General features: G+C 37.4%; 1 protein-coding gene and 5 non-coding genes across 6 annotated transcripts; 1 reads left to right on the top strand and 5 right to left on the bottom strand.

The window, feature by feature from the left end:
* Positions 1-11,629: 11,629 nt before the first annotated feature.
* LOC149014892 (uncharacterized) lies at positions 11,630-14,276 on the top strand. The gene has a single exon (XM_089155711.1). It carries the CDS (start codon positions 11,992-11,994, stop codon positions 12,997-12,999), a length of 1,008 nt encoding a protein of 335 aa, XP_089011837.1. The 5' UTR covers positions 11,630-11,991; the 3' UTR covers positions 13,000-14,276.
* Positions 14,277-18,791: 4,515 nt separating this feature from the next.
* Positions 18,792-18,871, bottom strand: LOC149014893 (small nucleolar RNA R160). Its single transcript, XR_016173810.1, has one exon. It is a non-coding gene; the product is annotated as a small nucleolar RNA R160 (small nucleolar RNA).
* A 111-nt stretch (positions 18,872-18,982) lies between these two features.
* On the bottom strand, positions 18,983-19,062 carry LOC149014894 (small nucleolar RNA R160). Its single transcript, XR_016173811.1, has one exon. It is a non-coding gene; the product is annotated as a small nucleolar RNA R160 (small nucleolar RNA).
* A 111-nt stretch (positions 19,063-19,173) lies between these two features.
* Positions 19,174-19,253, bottom strand: LOC149014895 (small nucleolar RNA R160). The gene has a single exon (XR_016173812.1). It is a non-coding gene; the product is annotated as a small nucleolar RNA R160 (small nucleolar RNA).
* Positions 19,254-19,364: 111 nt separating this feature from the next.
* LOC149014896 (small nucleolar RNA R160) lies at positions 19,365-19,444 on the bottom strand. Its single transcript, XR_016173813.1, has one exon. It is a non-coding gene; the product is annotated as a small nucleolar RNA R160 (small nucleolar RNA).
* A 111-nt stretch (positions 19,445-19,555) lies between these two features.
* On the bottom strand, positions 19,556-19,635 carry LOC149014897 (small nucleolar RNA R160). Its single transcript, XR_016173814.1, has one exon. It is a non-coding gene; the product is annotated as a small nucleolar RNA R160 (small nucleolar RNA).
* Positions 19,636-23,135: the final 3,500 nt, after the last annotated feature.

Here is a 23,135-nt window from a genome sequence, read left to right on the forward strand (position 1 = left end):
AGGTGCACCGTGAAAACAACGCCACTTTGGATTTTGGACCGAAATCCATTCTAACCCAAATAAGAATCGGATTTTTATTTGCGGCAGCAGCCTGCTGCCGCCGACGGCTCAGATTGAGCCACATAATCAAGATTATATCGGACGGTTGTAAAAGAGATAGGAGAGGTATATATGTAAATATAATAAGTTATTATTTTATCTAAAAGTTTAAAAATTTTGAAATTTACAAAATCAATCCCTGAAACTGACCCAATTCCCAAACCCTTTGTGGTTCCCTCCCCTCATCATCGTCCACCACCGCCACCACCACCGCCACCGCTTTATCAAATGCCTTTTTAACAGTGCCCCCAATTCTCGTATTTTTTTTCCCAGTAGATTGAATCCTCCTTAAAAAAAATATCTCGTGATTGGGAGTTTCGGTGCAATACAAACAGAGAAGAATACCGATGCCATATTGGGAGTCATGGTAGCCACATACGAGAAAGATGCTTGCACCCATTACTATTTGACTGTTGATCTGAATAAAGCTAGAGCAGGTTGAACAACCCATGGCTTGATAAGCATCATTCGAACACACAAAAGCGAAACACGTGAGCAAAGGAAGAAGAAAAAAAAAAAGAGAAAAGAAAAAAGAAACAACCAAGAGGGAAGAGCCGGGGCGAACGGGAACGATGAAATATAGAGATGAAAAATCACAAAGAGAATCCACAAGAGGCTCGAGCCCCACAAGGAAAGAACACAAGGAGAAATAAAAAAAGACAGGAGACGACCAAAGGAACACCAAGACCAAGAACACGACGGAGGAGGACCCAGAAAAAAGGCGAACCTTTTGAGAGGGCGCAGAAAGCGGAGAAAGAGAAGGGGGAGGGGGGGGAAAGAGAAGAGGCGAAAAAAGGAGGGGAAGTAGGGAAAAGGATGATTTAAATTAAGATTTAAATTTATATAAAATGAAATTTTATATTACCTCTTTTTTAAACCGCGAATAATATTGAAGGGCAAGAGGCAAAAAACAAAAGAATCAAAGGAGTGCGATTTTCAGATAGGCTATTTTAATTTTATTTTATTTTTTTCAGTAGAAGTATGGATCTTACCATTCAACCCACCCTACATTGGCAAAAAGCACAACTTCATTATTGAAACAAAATACAATTACATAACTCGCATAGTTCATTCCTACTATCAATAGGCCAAACAACAATATGTAATTAGGTTAATACAATATTGAAGTAAAGTGGAGGAATTAAATTTGCAAAAAAAAAAAAAATTAGCTGCTTGAGCATAAAACAAACGCTTTCACATAGGAAGTCAGAGTTTGAATCCCTCGGGGCCAAGGGCGAATCCATTTTCTATATTAATTATATAAAAGCTCCCTTGAGGATGTAAGGCCCCAAAAGCAATGTAGGACGGGGAAAGAGGCTGCTCCGTTGGTTGACACTCCATCGATATTGCACCAAACTTCATCTACATGGGTATTCTTGACGATTTTGTATGATTGAATCCTTCATGAATCGCTTGCAGCATAGCTTTCATTCACTCCTATGTCAAAAGTACTTGCTTTATTTCGAACCATAAGAAAAAACAAGTAATTATAAACACAAAGAAAAACCACAAGGTTGCATCTCTGCTAAGATGGTGTCTCGTACTAAAGAAGTAGAGACATAAATCCATGATTGAGTGCTAAGCTATTTTAATTTGTTTTGGTTTTCGTTCATGCTTAAGAACCAAAAGACTTGGTAGGGAAGAATTGCATGGGCCAGACCTGCCGGCCCACAAGATCCATCTGGGCTTAGGTTAGATTTGGAGGCTATTTCAGAATATGGGTTGGACCTGGGAAGTCCCGAATGGGTCCTATGGCAGAGCATAATTGACAATAATGCACATGGGGTCCTGGCCCAGTGGCACTTCTCTTTTTAAAAAAACAGAATCATAACGGGGTAGAGCTGACAAGCCCACTTAACAGTCCCTTATTATAATTCATATCCATCATAATAATTCCCCTGACGTAGGCCCAGTTAACAAACAGGCCCACTGAGCAGAGCATGTCCCTTTGGGCACGTTTGATAACGTTCTTAAAAAACGTTTTTGGCGTTCTTTTGTTCTTTGGGAACAGAAGAATGGGTTAGAGGCGTTCGATAAAACGGTTTGTTCTTTAAGAACGGACTGGTCAAAAAAGACATTTTTACCGAAAAACAGAAACGAAAGTGATAAAGTTGGTTCAAATGCATACTTAGATTTCGAGAAAATGAACAACCTTGTTTGGTCTTCGTGCTAGGATTGTGCCAGCTAAGATCTAGATAATCTCAGCCGTTAAAATCAAACATTGCAAACAATTTCTCCTCCTTAGTAGAGGATTAGATCAAGTCATGGTGATTTCACAGATCAAAATTATTTTTGACCATCAATGCGCGTGACTGAAGCAATTTCGGTGAGGCATCGTCGATTTACCCGAAAAACAGAAGAGGAAGCTGGCTTCAATGGCTTTCTATAAGGGAAGAATCATGTGAACCTATCTAAATCTGATCATATACTTTTAAGGACATAGTTGCAGTAGTTTCTGTTATTTTGTTATATTGTACGATCAGTAAGACAAAAGATTTTCAATGTTGTGTCACCATTAAAGATGGCATATTGAGAGTTCTAAATCAGATGACAAGAGATTGAACAAGAGCCTCAAATTCATGTGAAAAGAGAAACTATTTATGGGTACGAGGTCTCACTATTGAGACACAGAACTGGTGATGGTGAAAGCGTTTCTCGGCCCAGATACTGAATTCATGCCTAAAATGACAAGCTACTCTGCACCACCAAGTCACCAACTGCACTGCGCGTCTTGTACTACAGTTACTGTAACTCAAATCCGTAACACAGGAACCCTCAGAGTCTACTGTTGGCATGAGTTCATTACAATTCATGGAGCACTAATCTGTCATGCCCAGAAGAAATGGAATTTACCATAAAACGGTTCTCTTAATCTCCTCTAAAATAAGAAAGCAACGATCAAGAAGTGTTTTTTTGTGTTCCAATATCGTGTCATCTTTTGGGATATTGTTTGCTTTCAGAGACTAACACAGTTTCATTTTCTGAAATGATTTGGTATTGTTAGTGCCAAAACACCCTCAGAGGTCAAATCAGCCGATCCAACACTCATTCATTCGATCAAACTGGATCTGCTTCTGGATCTTCCTTCAAGTGAATCTGCTACCTGCAATCATTCAACAAGAACGTTAGACGCTGGCCAATCAATGTGATTTGCAATCCACCTTTGATGATCAAGTCAGTTGTGATTGATGAAGAAATACTAGAGTAGCACAAAACCCTAGCTTTGAGTTACAAAATGTTATGCATTTACTCTATTTATACTGTCTCATCTATTCACATGCTTCATCCATGTCGTTGGATCTTTTCTTTCATCGTGCAGTTTCGATTGCCCTCTTTTGATTGATCATCATGTCACAATGGTTTAGCACTCAGACCACTAGGTGAGCCTGTTTGAAGCGATGGTTGGGTGATTTGCCCATAACAGGTATGATACAATTTCACATTGACTAACTACTATCCCAGTACATTAAAATAGAATTTGTTATAATGAATACCAATAAATTGCAAACTGAAACAAAAACAAAATGAAATAACATAAAAATTTAATGTGGTTCACACATCAATATGGTGTGGTACGTTCATAGCGGAAAAAAAACTTTACACTATATAAAAGAAAAAAAGAACAAGGATCTCTCAACCAGTCGCTATAACGGATTATAAGAACTCTCATACTAAACTTTTAAGACAAAAATCTCAAATCTTACAATAACCTCATAAGCGAAAATAGAGATTTTTCAAATTAAATTTTAATACGGTGAAGGATCAGTCCATTAGGACAAGTTGTACTAATGCAAAGCCCTCTACTTCCAATACAAATTTCTTAAATTAGTTAATTTGAAATATGTTGATACAAATCCATCTTCCAGCTCGAATACAAAAATTGAGTTCATTGACAATGCCATCTCTAGAAGCTTCTTCCATCGATGGAAAATCAAGGTTATTTTTCTTTTAAAAGGACTCTTGCAATGTTTTGGAAGAAGCCACCTCTTGGGTGGTCATCAATTTGTTGTGATGGTTTCGTGAAGAATGAGATGGACGGCTATGGTACTATAGGCATGGATTCGCAAGGTCGATGTATTTTTGCTATTTCCGGTTGCTTGATGGAGGGCAATATTCTTCTGATGGAGCTGTTGGCCATTAGAAAGGGGCTTCTTCAAGCTATCCAGCTACACATTTCCCGTGTGATTATCTGTTTAAGACTCGCCATAGCAGTGGCGATGGTGTTGAGGAAGTCCTCAGTTCCATGGAAGGCGGTAGACATTGTGGAAGACATCAGAGGGATGGCAACGCAATTTCAAGGATGTTTATTCAAGCATAATTTTTAGGAGGTCAATATTTGTGCTGATTTTTTGGCTGGATTTCTTTTCATGCTAGGAGAGGTGGTCTTTGATTGTAACCTTCTTCCGCCTAGGTTGGCTGAGCTTGTTTATAGTGACGCCACTGGCAAAACTTATTACCGTCTGTAATTTCATGTATAGTCTCTTTTTTTATTAATATTATCAGCTACTTCTTCAAAAAATAATAATTTTGAGTTCACAACATAACAAAATTGAAAACCCTAATTAATTTTTCTACTTTTAGTTTACTTATGCAGATGGCAATCTCCCTCTTTCTCTCTCCAATTAAGCCACTAGTCTACAATTGGAAAATGGTCAATTATATCTTATCATCTTATCCGATGAAAACACATGTTTTTAGTCTTTAGACAAAGGAGGACCTACCTCTCCTCAATGATATCATGGTTACTTTCCTCTAATGATGGCTTCCTAAACCCCTCTCCATAGTCTATGGGCCATCATTCCTGTTTTTTGGAGAAAAAAAATAAAAAAGGATTGAGTGGATGGGTGGTCCTACTGGTGCTTGGTCTTGTTCAGATTTAACATTAACTAGGTTTGTGGACTTCTTGTTGGTGTATGGTTTTGTTCATATTTAACACAAAACTGATTAGGTTTCAACTTCAAAGGATAACAATAATTCATGTTCTACTCTTTGTTCCCCAAGGTTGTCTAACCCCTAAATCTAATCATTCAGGATTATATGGAATACATGATATGGGTATGTTATGTATTCCCATCTCTAAGCTTGAGAACTAGATCATATTCTAATAATTTTTCTAGGCATCTTAACCTTAAAAGTTTCAAGTTAATATATTATTTTGAGAATTTAACCTCAAACTACAACTATGAGCTTGATAATTTTCATAAATCTTATCGAAATCTTCAATCAATTTTGGGTATCTAGATTGAAATAGAATGAGAACAATCCAGATTCCGATTCCTCTCTTTAAAATGTTGGTTGTTGATTGATTAGATTGAACGAGATTAATGGTGGGTCTTGTGACGACTCTCAAGTCTGTGCCACGAATCTCAGTGTTTTATGCTTAAACAAAACTCGTAATTCACATCAATCAAAATCAGATGTTTTTCATTTATCTCTTATTCAAACCAGACGTATGGTTTACTCAACCAATCAAATTCTAAAGAAGAGAAAACATAGTAATTATAGTGAGATCACCTTGTTCCCCACAATATATATATTAGTAAACTGGATTAGAATGATTATGTAAACCACATAATATAATAATATTAATTAGTTAATTAATTTCCACCTTAAGTTGGATTAGTAAAGATAAACACGTAAGTTGTTCTTTTTTCCAAGGGATTCATATGGGAAGGGTAAGAAAGAAAGAAACTGTACAAGTCTTCACTACATGGGATTCTTTTTGGTCATAGTCATTTTCTTGTCAAAATCAAGTGGGGCCTACAGTTCATTCCTTGGACTGTAACCCAACAACCACAAGCTTTGTCTTGTCCTGTTGGATAACGACACGTGTCCATCGTGATCTTGTTACTGTCTTCCTCTATTGATTAATAAAGCTTTTATGTCCCTACCAAGATGGTGAAGAGAACAGATTTGATATGACCCTTTCATAATTTTTATTTTTTTTCCTGTCAAATCTCATGTAGAGAAATCAAAGAGGTTTTAGAACTAACTATGGTTAGAGAACTTGGGGAAAATTAATGATGGCTATGATGCAAGTATCATGCAATGAAATTTTAATGTTCTTGTTATCTCACTTGTCTGCTAATGAAATTTTGTTGTTAGGTGGATATAAAGAAGAATTAAATTATTCTATTTTATTATGTTCTTGCAAGATATACTTACAAAGTAGTTAAATTTCTTTTTACACCTTTAGATCATGACTCGAGAAAATTGTCAAACCGATTATTACTATGCCATTGAAGAGCAGAAAAGAGAGATAAAGATAATTCATGATTAACTAGCTACGTAAGGCATATAATTGCTTGTATTCTAAAATGCATGACGTGGTCAAACAAAGAACCAAATCCCAATTTTAGTTGTCGTTTGATTTATTATATGGTTGTTTGAATATGACAATGAGACAATGGACAATGTCCCCCATCAATGTGAACAGACGAGCCGATATTCTAACTAATCTCTTATTTTTCACGTTAATGCGAATTTGTCATGAATTAATTTGTCTTACTCTAGAAAGCAATGTGAGTACATAAGGGGTTTGCTTAGGTGACAAAGATCAATACCGCATAAGTAAAAGTTAAATGTTCGAATCTTCTTTAAAATTAGGGTTTTTCTTTGGTCAAGGTACGCGTAAGTTGGTCTGAAAACCTCACATACGGTTCTAAGAAGCTAGGAGGGGTTTTTACATGATGGGCTTCGAGACTTTCACCTTGAAGCATGAAAGATTCAGTAAAGGAGAGAATACTATAAAGCTTCAGAGATCCAAGAATATAAAACTCTAGCTTGTTTCTTATTAAGCTAAGAGCCTAAGACCATGGATTGAGCACAGGTACTATAGACACTTTTCCCTCATTTAACTATGGAAACTAGATTCCCAGTGTAAGAATGGGGGATCTTCACACATGGAGCTGGAGGCTTCACCTTGAAGAAACAGACCCAGAAAGAAAGAGAATGCTTTGTGTTAGTTGTTTAATTTATTAGTTAGTGCAGGAATAAAAAAGTATAAGACCGACGGGACCCAAATCTATTCTTGGTAAGAGAAACTGATGGATCAATCAAGGTTACATTGGGGACATCAATGGATGGGGTCCTTAGAATACTGTCAGTGAGAAATTCTCTCTGCAAAAAGCTTGAGTTTCACCCTTATTATATGAGCTCTCTATCTCTTTCTCCAATGGAGGACTACCCACATGAGAAATTTCGCTGGAGACATGATCTATGGGATTCCTGCAATGGGATCTTGTCCATCGATCCTTCACTTTTGTCAGGGTGATTAACTCGATGATCTCTCCTTCTCACCTTATTGGAGTTCTCGTAATAGATCTGAATAACCTGTTCAACCTGTTCATGGTTTTTGTTATTGAAAGGTGAAACCTTCGAGGTGGGCTCCATGGAAACATGAGCTACTACACTCTCTCCTCCTCCTTCTTGGCAGCTACCCATTTCAAACTCTTGAAGCATATTCTAGTATTCTTGTTATTCCTTTCATTCTTTCTTTGTTATGATCCCAAGAAAGAAAATCTACAAACAAGGAGACAATGACCAGCATAGATGTTGCCATCAGTGATAGAGACCAGAAGAGCCATCAGTGATAGAGACCAGAAGATAAAAGGATATATATTTGAAAGAGCTCTTAAGTGTTTTTAATACATAAAAGCTGAACTCCACTTGCCAAGGAACTGGACCCCTAGATATTCTCATCGTCAATAATTATCTAGGACGACTGGACTTTTTGTGGTGGCTTCTGAATTTGTTCACTATCAGTGTTTTTAAAACTGTGTTATCTTGAGTTTTTGACAAAATATAACCAAGCAAATTTGTTTTCTTCAATGCTTCCCTTCCCTAGACTTTTGTGGAGCACAGAAGTTTCAAATTCAAGCTATTCTTGATCTTACTATCTTTATACAGTAGCATGGAAGGAGCTCTCTCTTCCATTTTTTGAATTTTGCATGGAGAGATCTCGCTGGCCATCTTTCTATGTGTGAAATATTGGTACTTGATTCTTCTTCATCTCGATTTAACCCTCTTTTCATGCGATTTCATTATGAAGTTCTAGCTTCGCCCTTATATAAAGATTCCCACTACTATTCCAAGAACACACGCAAATATTCTATTCATGTTTTGTTTAAGGAGAGAGAAAATGTAAATGCGAATTCATGTGAGAACTTGACAAGGAATCTGGACACTTCGTTTAAGTTTACCAGAAACTGTTCAGTTTTACTTGGTTGTGAGAAGTGAGAAGTGAAAAAGAAATCGTACCATAACCCCCATCGCAGTTGGAGACTCTGAAAGGGTGGAAAAAGAAGTGGGAAACCCTAGAAAAGCTGGAATGCCGCGAAAGAGGGGACATGGGCATGGATGAGGGCCCAGAGGAGAATGTGAGATGTACGAAGCTATTACATTTACATCCATGCACCCAGACACAAGCATGAGAGGTTATGGGGTTATGTCAATATCAATGTCATGTAATGTCAAGCCATGGGCATGGGGAGATGGAGATTGGAGATGCATGAGATACATCATACATGCATGTCATGTGTAGTTAAGAATCTTAAGATCGAAGATGTTACTGTCACAGTTAATAGTGACATTGCTTTCACTTTGATGGGCGGGAACGAATCTTATCTTTAAGAAATAAATGTTAAACGGAAGCGGTGGAAGAGAAAGCGGCTGAAAGCGACTGACCAAAGGAGCGGTCTGGTCCGTTCTTTCTGGTCTGATCCATCTGAACCGTGAATCGAGGGACTAACCTTCGCTTCGCCCCCTCTGAGGAATACTTACACAGAGAGAGAAAGAGGGGACTAGAGGAGAACGACAAAGAGAGTCCGTAGCATGGACTGGATAAATCTCTCTCCAGTCGTTATCGGATGTCGGGTCAGTAACGAATAAAGTTAAATATCGTGTCGGATCGTTGAGAAGAAAAAAAAAGGTCTGAACGTGTCTCTCGTTCCGGACGGCACGCGCGGTCCCAGGCTTCCCTGTTCCCTCCAGTACTGTAGACTGTAGTCGTCGTCCTCGTCGTCTTCTTCTTCTAGGGCCAAAAACGGATAAGACAGTAAGACGGAGAAAATGAAAACTTTCAAAATAGAGATTCTCTACCCACTCTATTTCTGATCAAACACAACATCTATCGTTCAAGCTATCTCCATCTTCGTTTTCCTTACGTAGCTATACTCTTCTTTCCTATTCCTTCTCTCCATCTCCCTCTCTCTCTAGAGAGAAGTGAGTGATAGTGATAGACAAGTGGCTTAATGTAGGAACGACATGTGGACCCATTTATCATCTCTTCATGGACTACTCTTGACTACCCTTGAGTCCTTGACCCTTCCTTTCAAACACTGTTCATTTACCCGTACCTTGTTTTGAATGGTCGTTCTTTAATTAGACTTCAAATTTCTGAGTGAAGTTGTTTGTGATTACCATGTCCAACCCTTGAACCAAAAAAAAAAAAGCTGTACAACACACTACATGTCGTCCTTGCTGGTGGTCTCATAGAGGAATGTCTACCCTAGGCTTCTAGCTTCAGTAGTTTAAGGAAGGGAAAAAAACTTCTTTTTGTTTTATTTCTCTTAATGTTTATTTGCTGGGTTTGTTTGACAGAGAGGTTTTTGATCGTAAGGTTGTTCATTTGACAATGGCTAACGTGTTCTTATTGAAGAGATCATGGATTCAACTCTTCCTAACGGTACTATAAGACCAAGACTGATTACCTTTTCTCACAGTATTCCTTTATATCATTGTTAAGGACGAAACCAAAATCTAACATTAAGAAGGCCGAATGGTGATAACACAAAATCTCCAGACGAATTAGGAGGGGATCAAGTATTGGCATTTCAGGGGTTTCTTTGTATACTTTTCAAAAAAATCAAGTGGGGAGGGAAGGAATTTAAAAATACTATAGGGAGCCATGCCCCCGACTTGGAGAAGCTCTGCCTTTGGTTATTTTACTTTTGCTCATAATTCTTTAATTAGAAATATTGATTTGAATCATATTACCATTTTTACATGAAGGAGCATTCATATAAATTCAAGATAAAACGATCTTCCTAGAAGCTACGTGATTTACAGATAAGAAGAGTCAAAATCAAGATGTATGTCAATCTATGCAACGTTCTTTACAACTTAGTCACTCTAGAATGTTCATTGTTATTATTGTTGTTTTAAAGGTTGTTTTATCATCGATGACACGCTATAATTGAACGTGTAACACATGCAACATTATTTTATAACTTAAGTCATTTATGATGAACAACATGACCATATGCAAGAAGATTGATGCATGAATCACTCTAATCACTAAAATTTCGGCCAAAATTTTGGCAATTGAAATAAAATTAACAAATTGACCATAAGCCCGTGGAAAATATCATCATGAGCTATGAATGAATAACACAACACACGTGTGATTAATTAAGCTTTTAGGATTGAAGGACACAATTAATTGTACCAAAAACCACCACCACACGAGGAAGCAATCATATAATTGTAATCTTTGCTTATGATGTACATGAAGGGCTAAATTCAAGCCATAAGTTTCGCTTTGTGCTTTTACTATTTTGGATATCAACTTTACACGTATTTCCACGTGATAAGCTCTTCTCTTTGAACTGGTAATCATTGTGTTTGAATAACCCTTTTCACCCAAAGGACCAAAACCCTAAACATAAATTTACCTTTTTTACAAACAAAAACATATTTCAATTTTTAATTATTTTTATAAATAATTTCTCTGACTACCTCATCTCTCCCCCACCCACTACTAAGTTCTAGCCTAGAAATTCTATAAAATTCTTAACCAAATCGTCTTTGGATTAGATGCAGCAGCAGTGCAGCACTGAGATAATCATCTTTAATATTAAACCTAAAACCCAAGATTTGGAGCACATTGACAAAAACACCCTTGGCCTGGCCCTTTCTCAAAATGCCTAAAGAGCCCCTTATCCTCCTTTGAAAGAATAAAAAGAGAAAATGATACTTAGTATATATATCTAAAAAAGATTGTTTTGTTCCTATGTATTTTACCCAATAATGGGAAAGAAGTGTTTTTAATGACTAATTTGTTAAAACCTAGAATTTCCAAGTGCTGTCATTTGAAATCATGGGAATGTATTTTCTTCTGTTGCATTCTCTCTCTCTGTCTCTCTCACCCTCTAGCTTAAATTGGCTATATGTGAATCCCTACTAGGATGGTCAAATGTAGGCTAGACCAATAATTTAGAAAAAAAAATCTAAGAAGAACTGAACCAAATCCTTATTGATTTGGATTCACACTAGGGTTTTGGGGGATAGGATGGAACCCAAAGCCAATTTTCAAACCAATAAAAGGAAGCTTGAGTAAATTGAATTCAAATGGATCAATACCCATATTTCAAAAAAATTCTGCCTATTTCACAATAAAACTGATTCAGCTCAACCAAACACACCCTGGCTCTTCATTTTTTAACATATATAAGAGAGAGAAAGTGTACCCAAGAGGGTAGATTGGGAAACAGGAATACTGGGTTTGTTATATGACTTGCACAGCAGTCAAGTTTCTACTTCAAAACCACTTACAGCCAAAACACTTCAAAACCACTTTTAGGGACAGAAAAGTGGTTTCTCTCTTCTTCCATATCTCTATATTAAACCTCCAAGCTTCAAATCCTTCAATTCTTTTCCACCCAAGAAAAAATTTAGCCAAAAGAATCCTTCCAAAGTTTCAAATACCAAACTCCACTCCCAAAGGCAAGGAAGAGTAGATTTCTTTCATGCCATATAAACTACATGCACAACAACAAAACTTTCTTTCTTTCCCCCTTTCTGTAAGCCTCCAGCCTCAGGTCACAACTCAAAAGTCTTACAATCTTTGCTTTTCTTGTTCTGATTGTTGTAGATTTTACAAAGAAGAGTAAGATGATTCAAGAACTCTTGGGAGGAAGTGCAGCACTTGTTGGAGCAGAGAGGAAAATCTCCATAGGTGGAATTTTGGAAGGCTCACCTTCACCTTCACCTTCTCCTTCTCCATCTCCTTCTTCTTCTGCAAATACAGTAGCCACTGCTGCTGCAGCAACCACTGCTGCTACTTCGTCATCATCAGCAACTTCACAGTCTTCAGATCAACAAAGTCTGAGATGCCCAAGATGTGATTCTTCCAACACCAAATTCTGTTACTACAATAATTACAACCTCACTCAGCCTCGTCACTTCTGCAAGACCTGCCGTAGGTATTGGACCAAAGGTGGTGCTCTCCGGAATGTACCCATCGGCGGTGGCTGCCGGAAAAACAAGAACACTAACATGTCAAACTCAGCCGGAAAATCTAGCAGCTGTAAAGTGAAAACAGCCTCTGAAATCATAACGGCGAACCTGGGTAGTTCTTTCGATCACGAACCCAACTCGAATCCGATCCTCTGGGCTTCTCCACAGAATTCACAACTGTTGGCCTTACTGAGAGCCTCTCAGAATGCTAACCCTAACCCTAATTCGATGTATAGCTCCGTTACTGTGAAAGATGAAGGGGCGTCTTTGGGATCCACAGGTGCATTAAATGCTAGAACACTGAGCTTAGATCCTCTGACCCAGATTCCAATCGGTCTCTGCAGCTCTTTCTGGAGAAACAATCAACATCACCAACCACAACAACATCAGCATCAACATCAACAGATGCAACAACAGCAGCAGCATGGTTTGTTACTCGGTGAGGTTCAAAACTCTGGAATTCAGGAGCTTTATCAAAGGCTAAGATCATCTGCAAATTACTACACTGATCATTCTCAGACACCAAGCCTCACCAATGTGGCTTCCACTTCAACTTCTTCCATCTTAGAGCCTTCAGCTCCTGTTACTGGAGGGGAATTGGGTTACTGGAGTCCTGCATTCTCATGGTCTGATCTGCCAACTACTCATGGTGCATTCCCTTGAAAAACTGTTTCTTAATTTCTTCCTTCTTCCTTTACAAACTAATGTTGTTACTTGTTACTGTAACTTTTTCTTTGTCTGGGGTTTATGGTATATCATATGGGTGTGGTATCTTTTATGCTTTTGCTTTTTTGTTTTGTTGTGTGTATGTGTGATTAGCTTCTGAGAATGCATCAAGCTGAAAAAGGAAGTAAAAGTAGAAAAGAAAAGTAGGTCTTGTTGAGTGTTCTCCATTTTTATTCAAAAAAACGTTCTTATGTTTCATTCTCTGAGCTTTGTTTAGATATACATGATAAGAGGAGGAGTTGGGTTTTCCTCTCTCTGGGGTTTTTTGGATTTTGTTTAACATAGAAGAAGAGATAAAGATGATGGTATGGTAGCTGTAGTACTGAAGGGGGAGATTCCTCCAACATGTTATATGAATAAAATGGTGAATGAATTAATAAAGCAGCCTTTATTAGTGAGCACTGCCAACAACAGGAATTTGATTCGATTTTTACAGTTGGAAGAGTTCTGTTGCAGCTTTATGCCTTTAATATTAGAGGTTTGAATCTGCTTTTGCCTGCTTCCATTGAAACTTGGAGTTCTAATCCTATCAGTTCTGAAACGAAAGCAATTTATGTGCATTATATTTGTGTCAAGACGCTCGAGCTCGACTATCGAGACAATCTGAACTCTACTCCTCTCAGGTAATTTGATTTAAAGCATATTTATTATAACCTGAACTCTCTCTCTCTCTCTCTGTGATTGTAATGGGGGGTTAAATATGTAAGAATATAAAGTTGACAACTGGGTTTGGTCTTCCATATTATATGCCATGATTCTTGCAAATTTTATTCATAAATTTCCATATCTATCTGCCAGTTTTGACATTCAGAAGAAAAATCTTGTATTGCAAACTTGACTATATTGTTTCTCTGGAGAATAAACACTACTTTCTTTGGTTTTAATATATTGATTTTAATCAGCTCCAGCCCTTGCAAATAAGTGGGCTGTCATAGGAAATAACTTCTTCCCTTTTTTTTTCCTCCTTCAAATTAATTAAGAAAGCTCTTTTAAGTAAGGGGAAAGACTGGTGGATACAGATTTCATCCTGCAACATATTTTAGCATTCTGAAAGCATTTAATTTGTATGCTTTCTGTAACCCATTAAAATGTCTTGTTATCTCATTCCTCCAACCTTCTCTATTAACATGTATTCTTTGGTTAACATTCATGTTTTTCATTTACTTATCAGAAATCTAACTCTTGTGTACAGTGCACTTGATTAAGAAAACTAACTCCATGAGCTTAATCCATATATGGCCTGAAAAAAGAATAGTTTTTTCTCCTTTGCTTTGGGTTTTTGTAATTGAATACCATTTACTGGAAACAATGGAGAGGGGATGGGTGAAGGGATTCAATTCCAGGCCTCGCCTAAAGAAGCTCATTGGCCATGATTATCCACTGATTTCAGTTTTTTACTTGGGATTACCACCATGTCTATATATTCCTTTCTTTGCTTCTTAATTAAAGGAATACTCTAGGATCCAACCCTCTCACTTTCACAGGGGCTTACTTCATATTTTCTGAACTCTAAGTGTTATTGTCATAATTGAAGAGAGACTAGAAAACTCATCACAGTTCACAATCGAGCTAGCTACAAATTACTGTGCTACTTTTTATCTAGGAGAAGTTTAGCAACATAGGCAGGGAGGTTCATGTCTTGGAGTAAGAGTTCGAATCATCTCTTGCGACGGAGCACTGTGCTCTCCTTAGATTTTTTAATAACTAAATCAGGTGGAGCCCATAAATGAAAAAGATTTAAGAGGATTGGGACCCTTAGTGGTACCTTTGGCCTCCTGTATTCATGGTCGACAAGCGTTCCGGACTCTTGAAGTAAGAGGGTTATGAGAAATCATAAAAATAGGGAGACATATTCAACATTTTATAGGGGTATTACAGTAATCCGAGTTTTGTGAGCTGTGTTAGTAAATAGTTTTGGGGAAAAAATTGATACCTTGCCAAACTTCTCTCTTTGTCATGATGGAAAATGAAGAGTTTTCCTTCAGTCATGGTGACTTTGTTCATCACTGGTGAAGGACAGCATGAGTGGGGACTAGGAGGGTTTGGGTGAACCAAAGATGGTTATTGATCTTCTCCCATGGCTAAGAAAATCATTCAATCTCCAAAATGAAAAGCCAAACTTTATTTTTCCTTGTCTGTTTTCTTGGGACTAAGTTCTCCTTTAGTCATTGTAAATAAGAAGACTTCAATTGCAGTTTTTCTTCAGTCATGATAATATGAGAAAACACCAATTGTTCATTGAAGAAAAGGAAGCAAGAGGCCAAGAGTGTTTCACGAGGTTACTTTGATTTTACACTATAATTTAACATAGTTTGTAAAACGTACAAACTATGCAAGTTCAGTGAATCTCAATTACGTAACGGAAGGAAAACTTCTCTCCTCATCTTAATGCATAAATCATCAGGATTTGTAATTTTTTACCCACAAAAAATTGGCATTTAATTAGTTAAGAAATAATGTAATTGATTGTAAAACATCAATTTTTTTAAACCGATTTTATACATAAATCAGGTTAAAAAAATTCATATTCAAAACATCCAGCAATAATCCCTAATTTCCTTCTATATATGCTTTGTTTTGTCCATTTGCAATCCAAATGATGGTGTGCCAATCCAACGCTCCCTCCATTTTTTCACTTACTAATTTTAAACTTTAAGATTTTAGAGTATTCCTCTAGAATGAAAGTAGAAAAATGCAAGGAAAAAAGCATATTCAAAATAAAATTTAAGAAGAAAAAAAAAGTAGAAAGCTTTTTCTTCAGCAATGGAAATCCCTTCACTACAAGCAAAGTGGCCTTCAATCTAGCTCCCAAATCATCATTACATTCTAAGATTAAGAAGAAGAAAAACAAAAAACCTATACATATATATCATCATTACACTTTTATTTTCTATTGAAAAGTCAAACTAGCTTACCTTCGTACCTTTTGACTGTTTGACTTGAAGTTTGAAAAATCTAATTTTTCAGAAATTTTTTTGGTGTTCCCACCTTACTAAGTCATAATTTTTGACTTAAGTGGATAAAATTCTATAGTATTCATATTTTAGTTTTTACATAATTTCAAATTATTCCCAAAGGTTTAACTATTAAATTTGTTAGTCAAGTGACTAAAATACTCTTGTACATATTAATAACTAAATTGTTCTCTCACTCAATGGGCATCTTGAAAACAAAACTCAATTTCTTGTTATTTCCAGTTCAACTAAATATCAAGATTTTTCTATTGCGAAAATCACCAATTTGTATTCTTTCTTTTCATTTCAATGTCTAAAATTCTTTCAGAGTAAGAACTTTATCTTTTCCTTGACTTCCAAACGCAGTGTAGGTCACAAGTTATTTCACCTTCTTAAGCACCCAATAAAATTTGAATGGTACGAGATCTCTCCCTCCATCGTTGAACTTGCTTATCCTCTAGATCTAAGGACCAAAGGTGAGACCCACTTAAATATTTGATAAAGAGATGGGAGAGAAGTATAGTCCTTCATGCATGTAAAAGATCTCAATTAAATATATACTTTAGTTTTCTTATTAGCTACGCATTTAAAGTGAAAATTCTGAATTTGGATTTCCTTTACCAATGTGCATGGTGCAACCAACTTTCTCGTTTTACAACCCATCTGACAAAGGCCACCTCAGGTCTACGTTTGTCAGGTGGGCTGAGAAAAAAATCCAGCACACCATGCACCAGAGTGTAGAGGATCTGAACGTTAACATTCCATCATTTAGAATAATAAAGTGTATTATCAAAAAAAAAATAATAATAATAATAAAGCGAACACCTTCCAATTTTTTTTTTTCAAACAATGGATCTTCTTGGTGCTTAATGGGTTGCCATAATTTTCTCAGTGAACACCTTTTGCAAGATATTTTTATTTCTCTTAGTGTTGAATAGTGGTTGTGCAGGGTATTCATAGGCTATCATGCTTCCTTCACGGAATCAGTACCATTCGAGTACATTGCAAAGTTTACTGGTTGGAATCACTGAGTCTAATGGAACTTCAAAAATGGCGCCAGAGAAATGTTTCCAGCAAGTTAGGCAGTTTACGGCAATGTTTTAAGTAGACAACGGGTTAAAAGAGACACCTAAGGATTGGGTAAGGTAAAGTATTAAAGGACATTAGGTAATTTATATTTTAAATGTTAAACGAATTAATGGGGATACGAGCATTATGCCATTTTACCCCACTTAACAAGAAAAAGGAAAAAATAACTTTAGATAACTCGTAATGTTTCAAGTGAAAACTATGTAAACATAATAGTGAGTAATCACTAGTTTCACCCTCATAACCCTAAACACCATGTAAAAAACCCAAAAAAAAGAGTTAGTTCCAGGTTTTGATTCCTTGAGAAGTCTCTATTTCCACAACATGCTCTCCAGTGTCCTCCACAGAAGAAACAATGCTTGTGCCAATTTTCCCTTAAAAATTCTAACCCAATTCCTCACTCTCTCCTAGAAATGATAAAAGAAAATAGGCAAAGAATTCCATCCTTTTCTAGAATTAAACTGGCCTTCTGCATAACATAATACAGGTTGAATGTGCCAATGGAACTTGGTCTCATTTGTAGCACTATGGCCAACATTAAAAACAGCTCTTTCTTTTTCCCGTAGAAATTAAACACACCTTCTCATGGTTGGAATAGGAGCATCATCAGTTTGGGAAGGCATCCTCTGCAGTGTTTATGCTACCAGTGCTAAAAGATCCCTATATGGTTTAAATGAGAGTCAGCAACACAATTTAACAGCCTAAAAGAGACTCGCACCTGTGAATCACAACCAAAGGAGATTAATTCTAACGTATGTGGTAGCCTTGGAGGGGGCCACATTGTGGCAAGCTCCTCGTCCCCCAGAGCTCCATGCCATCACCATTGCACGTCGCTCTTGCTGCTGCCAGGGTCCAAGAGGGGAAAATGTACACAGGTTTACACCCCTGCTTCACTAGAGAGGCAGTTTCCAAGTTTCAAACCTGCAACTAACAGGTTGCAATCCCACAAACAATCATTATGCCAAGACTCAATACCAAAAACTGTTAATATTAAATCCTTGTGTTTATAACTTGGTAAACTGACACCTTAGTCTTCAGTAGTAGAGATCCATGTTCTGAATTGTATGTGACCTCCCATTGGAGAAGTCTGTCTGATGCATTACACATGTACCATTGCACAATGATCCTGCCACAGCAAGGTTATGAGTAAAGGTCATAATGTATGTAGCTTTACCCTTGCCCTGCTTTGCGGAGAGGGTGTTTCTCCACTTGAGAGTGTGACCAATAGGTTGTAATGGAGCAAATTTACCACTGTGCTGAGGTCCTTCTCACAAGCAAACTATTCGTGAAAGCAAATACAAATGATAAAAAGCATTTGAAATTTTTCTCAAAAGACCTGAAATTGGGCATTCTCCATACCAGAGCAACCACAAATTAGAGTCAATTAGAAAGCGTGCATCCAAATAAAATTTGGATCCAGACTCAGCATTTTACTTTACCATCACAAAATAACCTTTTTTGAAAATCATATAAGAATAATAAATTATCAATTTTGCATAGTGGAATATAGGAATGATAATTCTGTTGCACATCACCCCTGCAGTCATCTGACATTCCAAGTTAGGATAGGAAAAAACAAAGGTGTTAAAAGTCCCAGATGCGGATAAGACTGTATTGGTGCCATCTATCTGGTCACAAGAACCTGACACATCCTCTATTCATGAAAATCTAATTGTGTGCATGCAAAGCAATCAGAGAACTTTGAAGACCATTGTTTTATGTAATTCCACATTAAAATTCAGAACATTTCAGCTCATCATTTTGCTTTGCCCAAAGTCACACCCAGGGTTAATTAAGGGTCACAAGAACCTGTGACACATCCTCTCATTATGAAAATCTAATTGTGTTATCAAGACAACCTCGACACCAGCATGCAAAGCAATCAGAGAACTTTGAAGACCATTGTTTTATGTTCTTCCACATTAAAATTCAGAACATTTCAGCTCATCATTTTGCTTTGCCCAAAGTCACACCCAGGGTTAATTAAGGGTCACAAGAACCTGTGACACATCCTCTCATTATGAAAATCTACTTGTGTTATCAAGACAATCTCGACACCAGCATGCAAAGCAATCAGAGAACTTTGAAGACCATTGTTTTATGTTCTTCCACATTAAAATTCAGAACATTTCAGCTCATCATTTTGCTTTGCCCAAAGTCACACCCAGGGTTAATTAAGGGTCACAAGAACCTGTGACACATCCTCTCATTATGAAAATCTACTTGTGTTATCAAGACAATCTCGACACCAGCATGCAAAGCAATCAGAGAACTTTGAAGACCATTGTTTTATGTTCTTCCACATTAAAATTCAGAACATTTCAGCTCATCATTTTGCTTTGCCCAAAGTCACACCCAGGGTTAATTAAGGGTCACAAGAACCTGTGACACATCCTCTCATTATGAAAATCTAATTGTGTTATCAAGACAATCTCGACACCAGCATGCAAAGCAATCAGAGAACTTTGAAGACCATTGTTTTATGCTCTTCCACATTAACATTCAGAACATTTCAGCTCATCATTTTGCTTTGCCCAAAGTCACACCCAGGGTTAATTAAGGGTCACAAGTTATAGGCAACAGAAATGAATCACATAAACAAACCAAATTATCTATAAAAGCATACACTGATACACATATACGTGAATAAGCATTTGAATTCTCTCTGAACTTGGAATACCTGAAAATGGGCATCCTCCCAAGAAAATTTATACTGTAACAAACCAGAAGACTTCCATCATCAACTCAAATCCGACCTTCGCCCAGCTATCATAGAAAATTGTTTAGCTCAAGTGGGGGTGAATTCCAGAAAAATATATACTCACTTCTCACCTCTTGGCACAGCCAGTACCCCTGTTCAAAAACCAACTTCAACCCAGTTGTAATCTGGTTATCCATGACTGAATTGGATTATATCAACTGTCATTTGCTGCAAAAATTTTGGAAGATGAAGTCTGCTAACTCTTTGGAAGATCGATTAGCAAGGGATGGTCTGGATAGAAAATCTTTGCTTTCAGTGCTTATCTGACAATTTGATTACTCAAGGATGCTTGGCATGTAGGCCTTCTTGTTATTGCCGTTGTATTCTATGGTGTATTGTACCCACCTTTTTGCTCTACTTCTAATAATTTTTTAAAAAGATAAAAAGGTGATGGAAAAGTCGGACTTCAAAGGTCAATGACATCCTAGTTGCAGATATACAATACTCTCTACTTTAATGCAGGTGAATAAGTAAGTGGTTGATGAACTTATGACCAACTGCAAATGCCATGTGGATGTCTATTCAATTTACAGAGAAGAAGTGCAACTTTGAAACATCAGAGGTCATAGAGCCAAATTGTATTGAGCTCACCAGTCAAACTAGGGCCAAATAGTGATGCACTCTAATACACATGAGAATTAATGAGCCTAACTATTAGGGAAGCAACCCAATGATTGCCAACACTATCCTCGCCTATGAGATTGAGATAGACGGGTAAGTGACTTACCGGTTTCAAAGGTGTTTGGTCTGACTGCTGTAACAGAAGAAGAAACGAGTGACGAAGATCAGCAAATAGGACAATAAATTTTCATCATGCAAGATTGGGGGTGAGTTTGCATTCACGGACCAATATAGTGCTTCTAGATTTTTTTTTTTTGGGGGGGGGGGGTGGGGGGGCATCAAACAAATTTCAATTGCTGCTTGAAATGTTAATAAGCATATGGGTTTGAAAGTTGCCACAGCCAGTGGAGGATTTCGGCCCACCAAATCCCAGTTAATGCAACAAATGCTTTTTCCAAATTCTGTTTCCATTTGACCAACTTTGCATCACCAGATGGCCCCAAAACTCCACTGACTTTGAGCAAAAAGAGGACAAGTCTGTGACAATGTCAATGTGACATGCAGCCTTAGGAAATAGCACTGAACTAAACATATTCTAAATATTTAGTACCTCACAGAATTTTTGCTGCCTTCCAGTGTTGTTGCCTCATTACCGACAGAAATACAGCCAAAAGCCAGAAAAAGATCGCTGCAGTGGTAAATTATTTTCATAAACAAGTCCAATGATCAGGTGATCAAAGTGGAAAAGTGATGGAATACAGAGCAAAAGCAAACCTGTAAGAACCTGAGGAAACATGAGACCATCTCCACTTAGCACTTGAATTTATCAAAGATGAAGTCACTATCATATAGGTCACATAACTGCACAGAGCACCAATCACCCCCCCCCCCCGATTTACGATGGTTCTTCCAAGTCCTATTCGAAGGGATCAAAAGCAAGCATATGCATACGTTGGATCTAAGATGGTCATGGACCTGGAAGGTAGAAATGGGGCCAGATTCCATGTTTAAATTCAATAATTGCATGATAACCAGAATGTTATCAGAGCCGAATGCAATGATAGAGGGAATATCAAGGTGCAGTGGGGGGAGGGATGGGTAGACAGAATACTAGGGTTGACTAATACATGATGCTTTAGAGTATTTGAAATATATTCTCATCAAAAACCACATGCCGAGAAACAAAAGTTTTGCCAGTAGATGGACATTAGCAATTATACCATTTGGAAGCCAAAGGATAGCCAAGAAATACACACAAGTGAGACCAAGGCTCAAGCTTGTGTTTGGAGTATGGCTAGAGCCAAGGATAACATAAACAACCAAAAACTCATAATGATGACAATTCTGGTGGTGTACGAAACAGTACTTGAAGAGAGGAAATGCCATGTAGAACATCCAAGGATAATCGTTTGGATAAGTATACAGTCGTTTGAAAAGTTAGTCCAAAAAATCTTAGGCACGTCAGCTTGAAACAATAATGACAATCTTGATTCAATGATGTGGCAATGTTTACGTTCAGCCATACCATATTGAACCTGTGTATGGACAAGAATGCCGATGAGAAATTCCAGAATCATGCAGCATAGAATCCGACATCTGATACTCCCCCCCACCCCAAAAAAAAATCAGATTGAAAAGAAGCAATAAATAAAAAAAAAACACACACACACACACACACACTTCAACTAACTTCTTAAACTGAGTAAAAACAGCCAGCATATTGGATTTGTGTTTTTTAAGGGTATAACCAGCAATATTTCGTGAACTCTTATACAAATCACATAGTACAAAAAAATCCATCAAAAGAGGGTACAGGGGAGGGGCCCCAAAGGTCACTATGAATGAGATCTAGAAGCCCACAACTATGTGAAACAGAAGGGAAAAACTGTAGATGATGACTATGTGATTTATTACACGAATCACAAGCAGAAGAAACTATAGAAACAAAATATTTCCCCATTTTAATGTCTGCTTTGTTCTTACAACAGCAGGGTGGCCTAAGCGATGACGCCAATGAGAAATATGGCAGCAGCAATGTGAAGAGAGATAGATCGGATGAAGTTACAAAGGCCATGATTACTCTGGCCGTGGAACAGCACCTGAAATATCTGAACATCCTCAACCACAAAACAGCTACCATCAAAAACAAAATAAAGATGAATATCATCAGAGAATCTGGACACGGATAAGAGATTAAAATGTAGTCCAGGAACAAACAGAACTCTAGTACCATTACCTACAATAATATTTTCAGTGCCACTCTATGGTTCACACAATGCTAAGTTGCTGAGATCGGTAGAAAGATGAGAATTAGACCCAGTGTATAAAATTCAAACTGTTTTACCAAAAAAAAAAATTCTAAAATCCAAACTGTAGAATCAAGGAGAGAAGAGCCAATGACAGCAGTAGAACAAAGAATCTTACCCTAATAGGCATGGTTAAACCTCTGAGGGCAAATTACAGCAGAGTGTCCCTCCTGATCACAGATTTGACACAATATGCTTGGCTCGTTTAAGAAGGAAGGAGTAGAACCAGTAGTTCCATGATTATTAGTGGAACCTGAATTGAAATTCTGTCCTAAAGCTCCATTTCTGTCGTTATCAGAAGAAGACACAAAATTATCAGAACGACCACGATAATTCTGTCGTCCATTGCGATCCCCCCGAAAATTTCCTCCTCTTCGACGAGATCTACGGTATTCAGCAACA

The sequence above is a fragment of the Hakea prostrata genome, chromosome 5 (genome assembly GCF_041222555.1).
Source record: "Hakea prostrata isolate BN-2017 chromosome 5, UWA_Hpros_2, whole genome shotgun sequence".
NCBI classification, from domain to species: Eukaryota; Viridiplantae; Streptophyta; class Magnoliopsida; order Proteales; family Proteaceae; genus Hakea; species Hakea prostrata.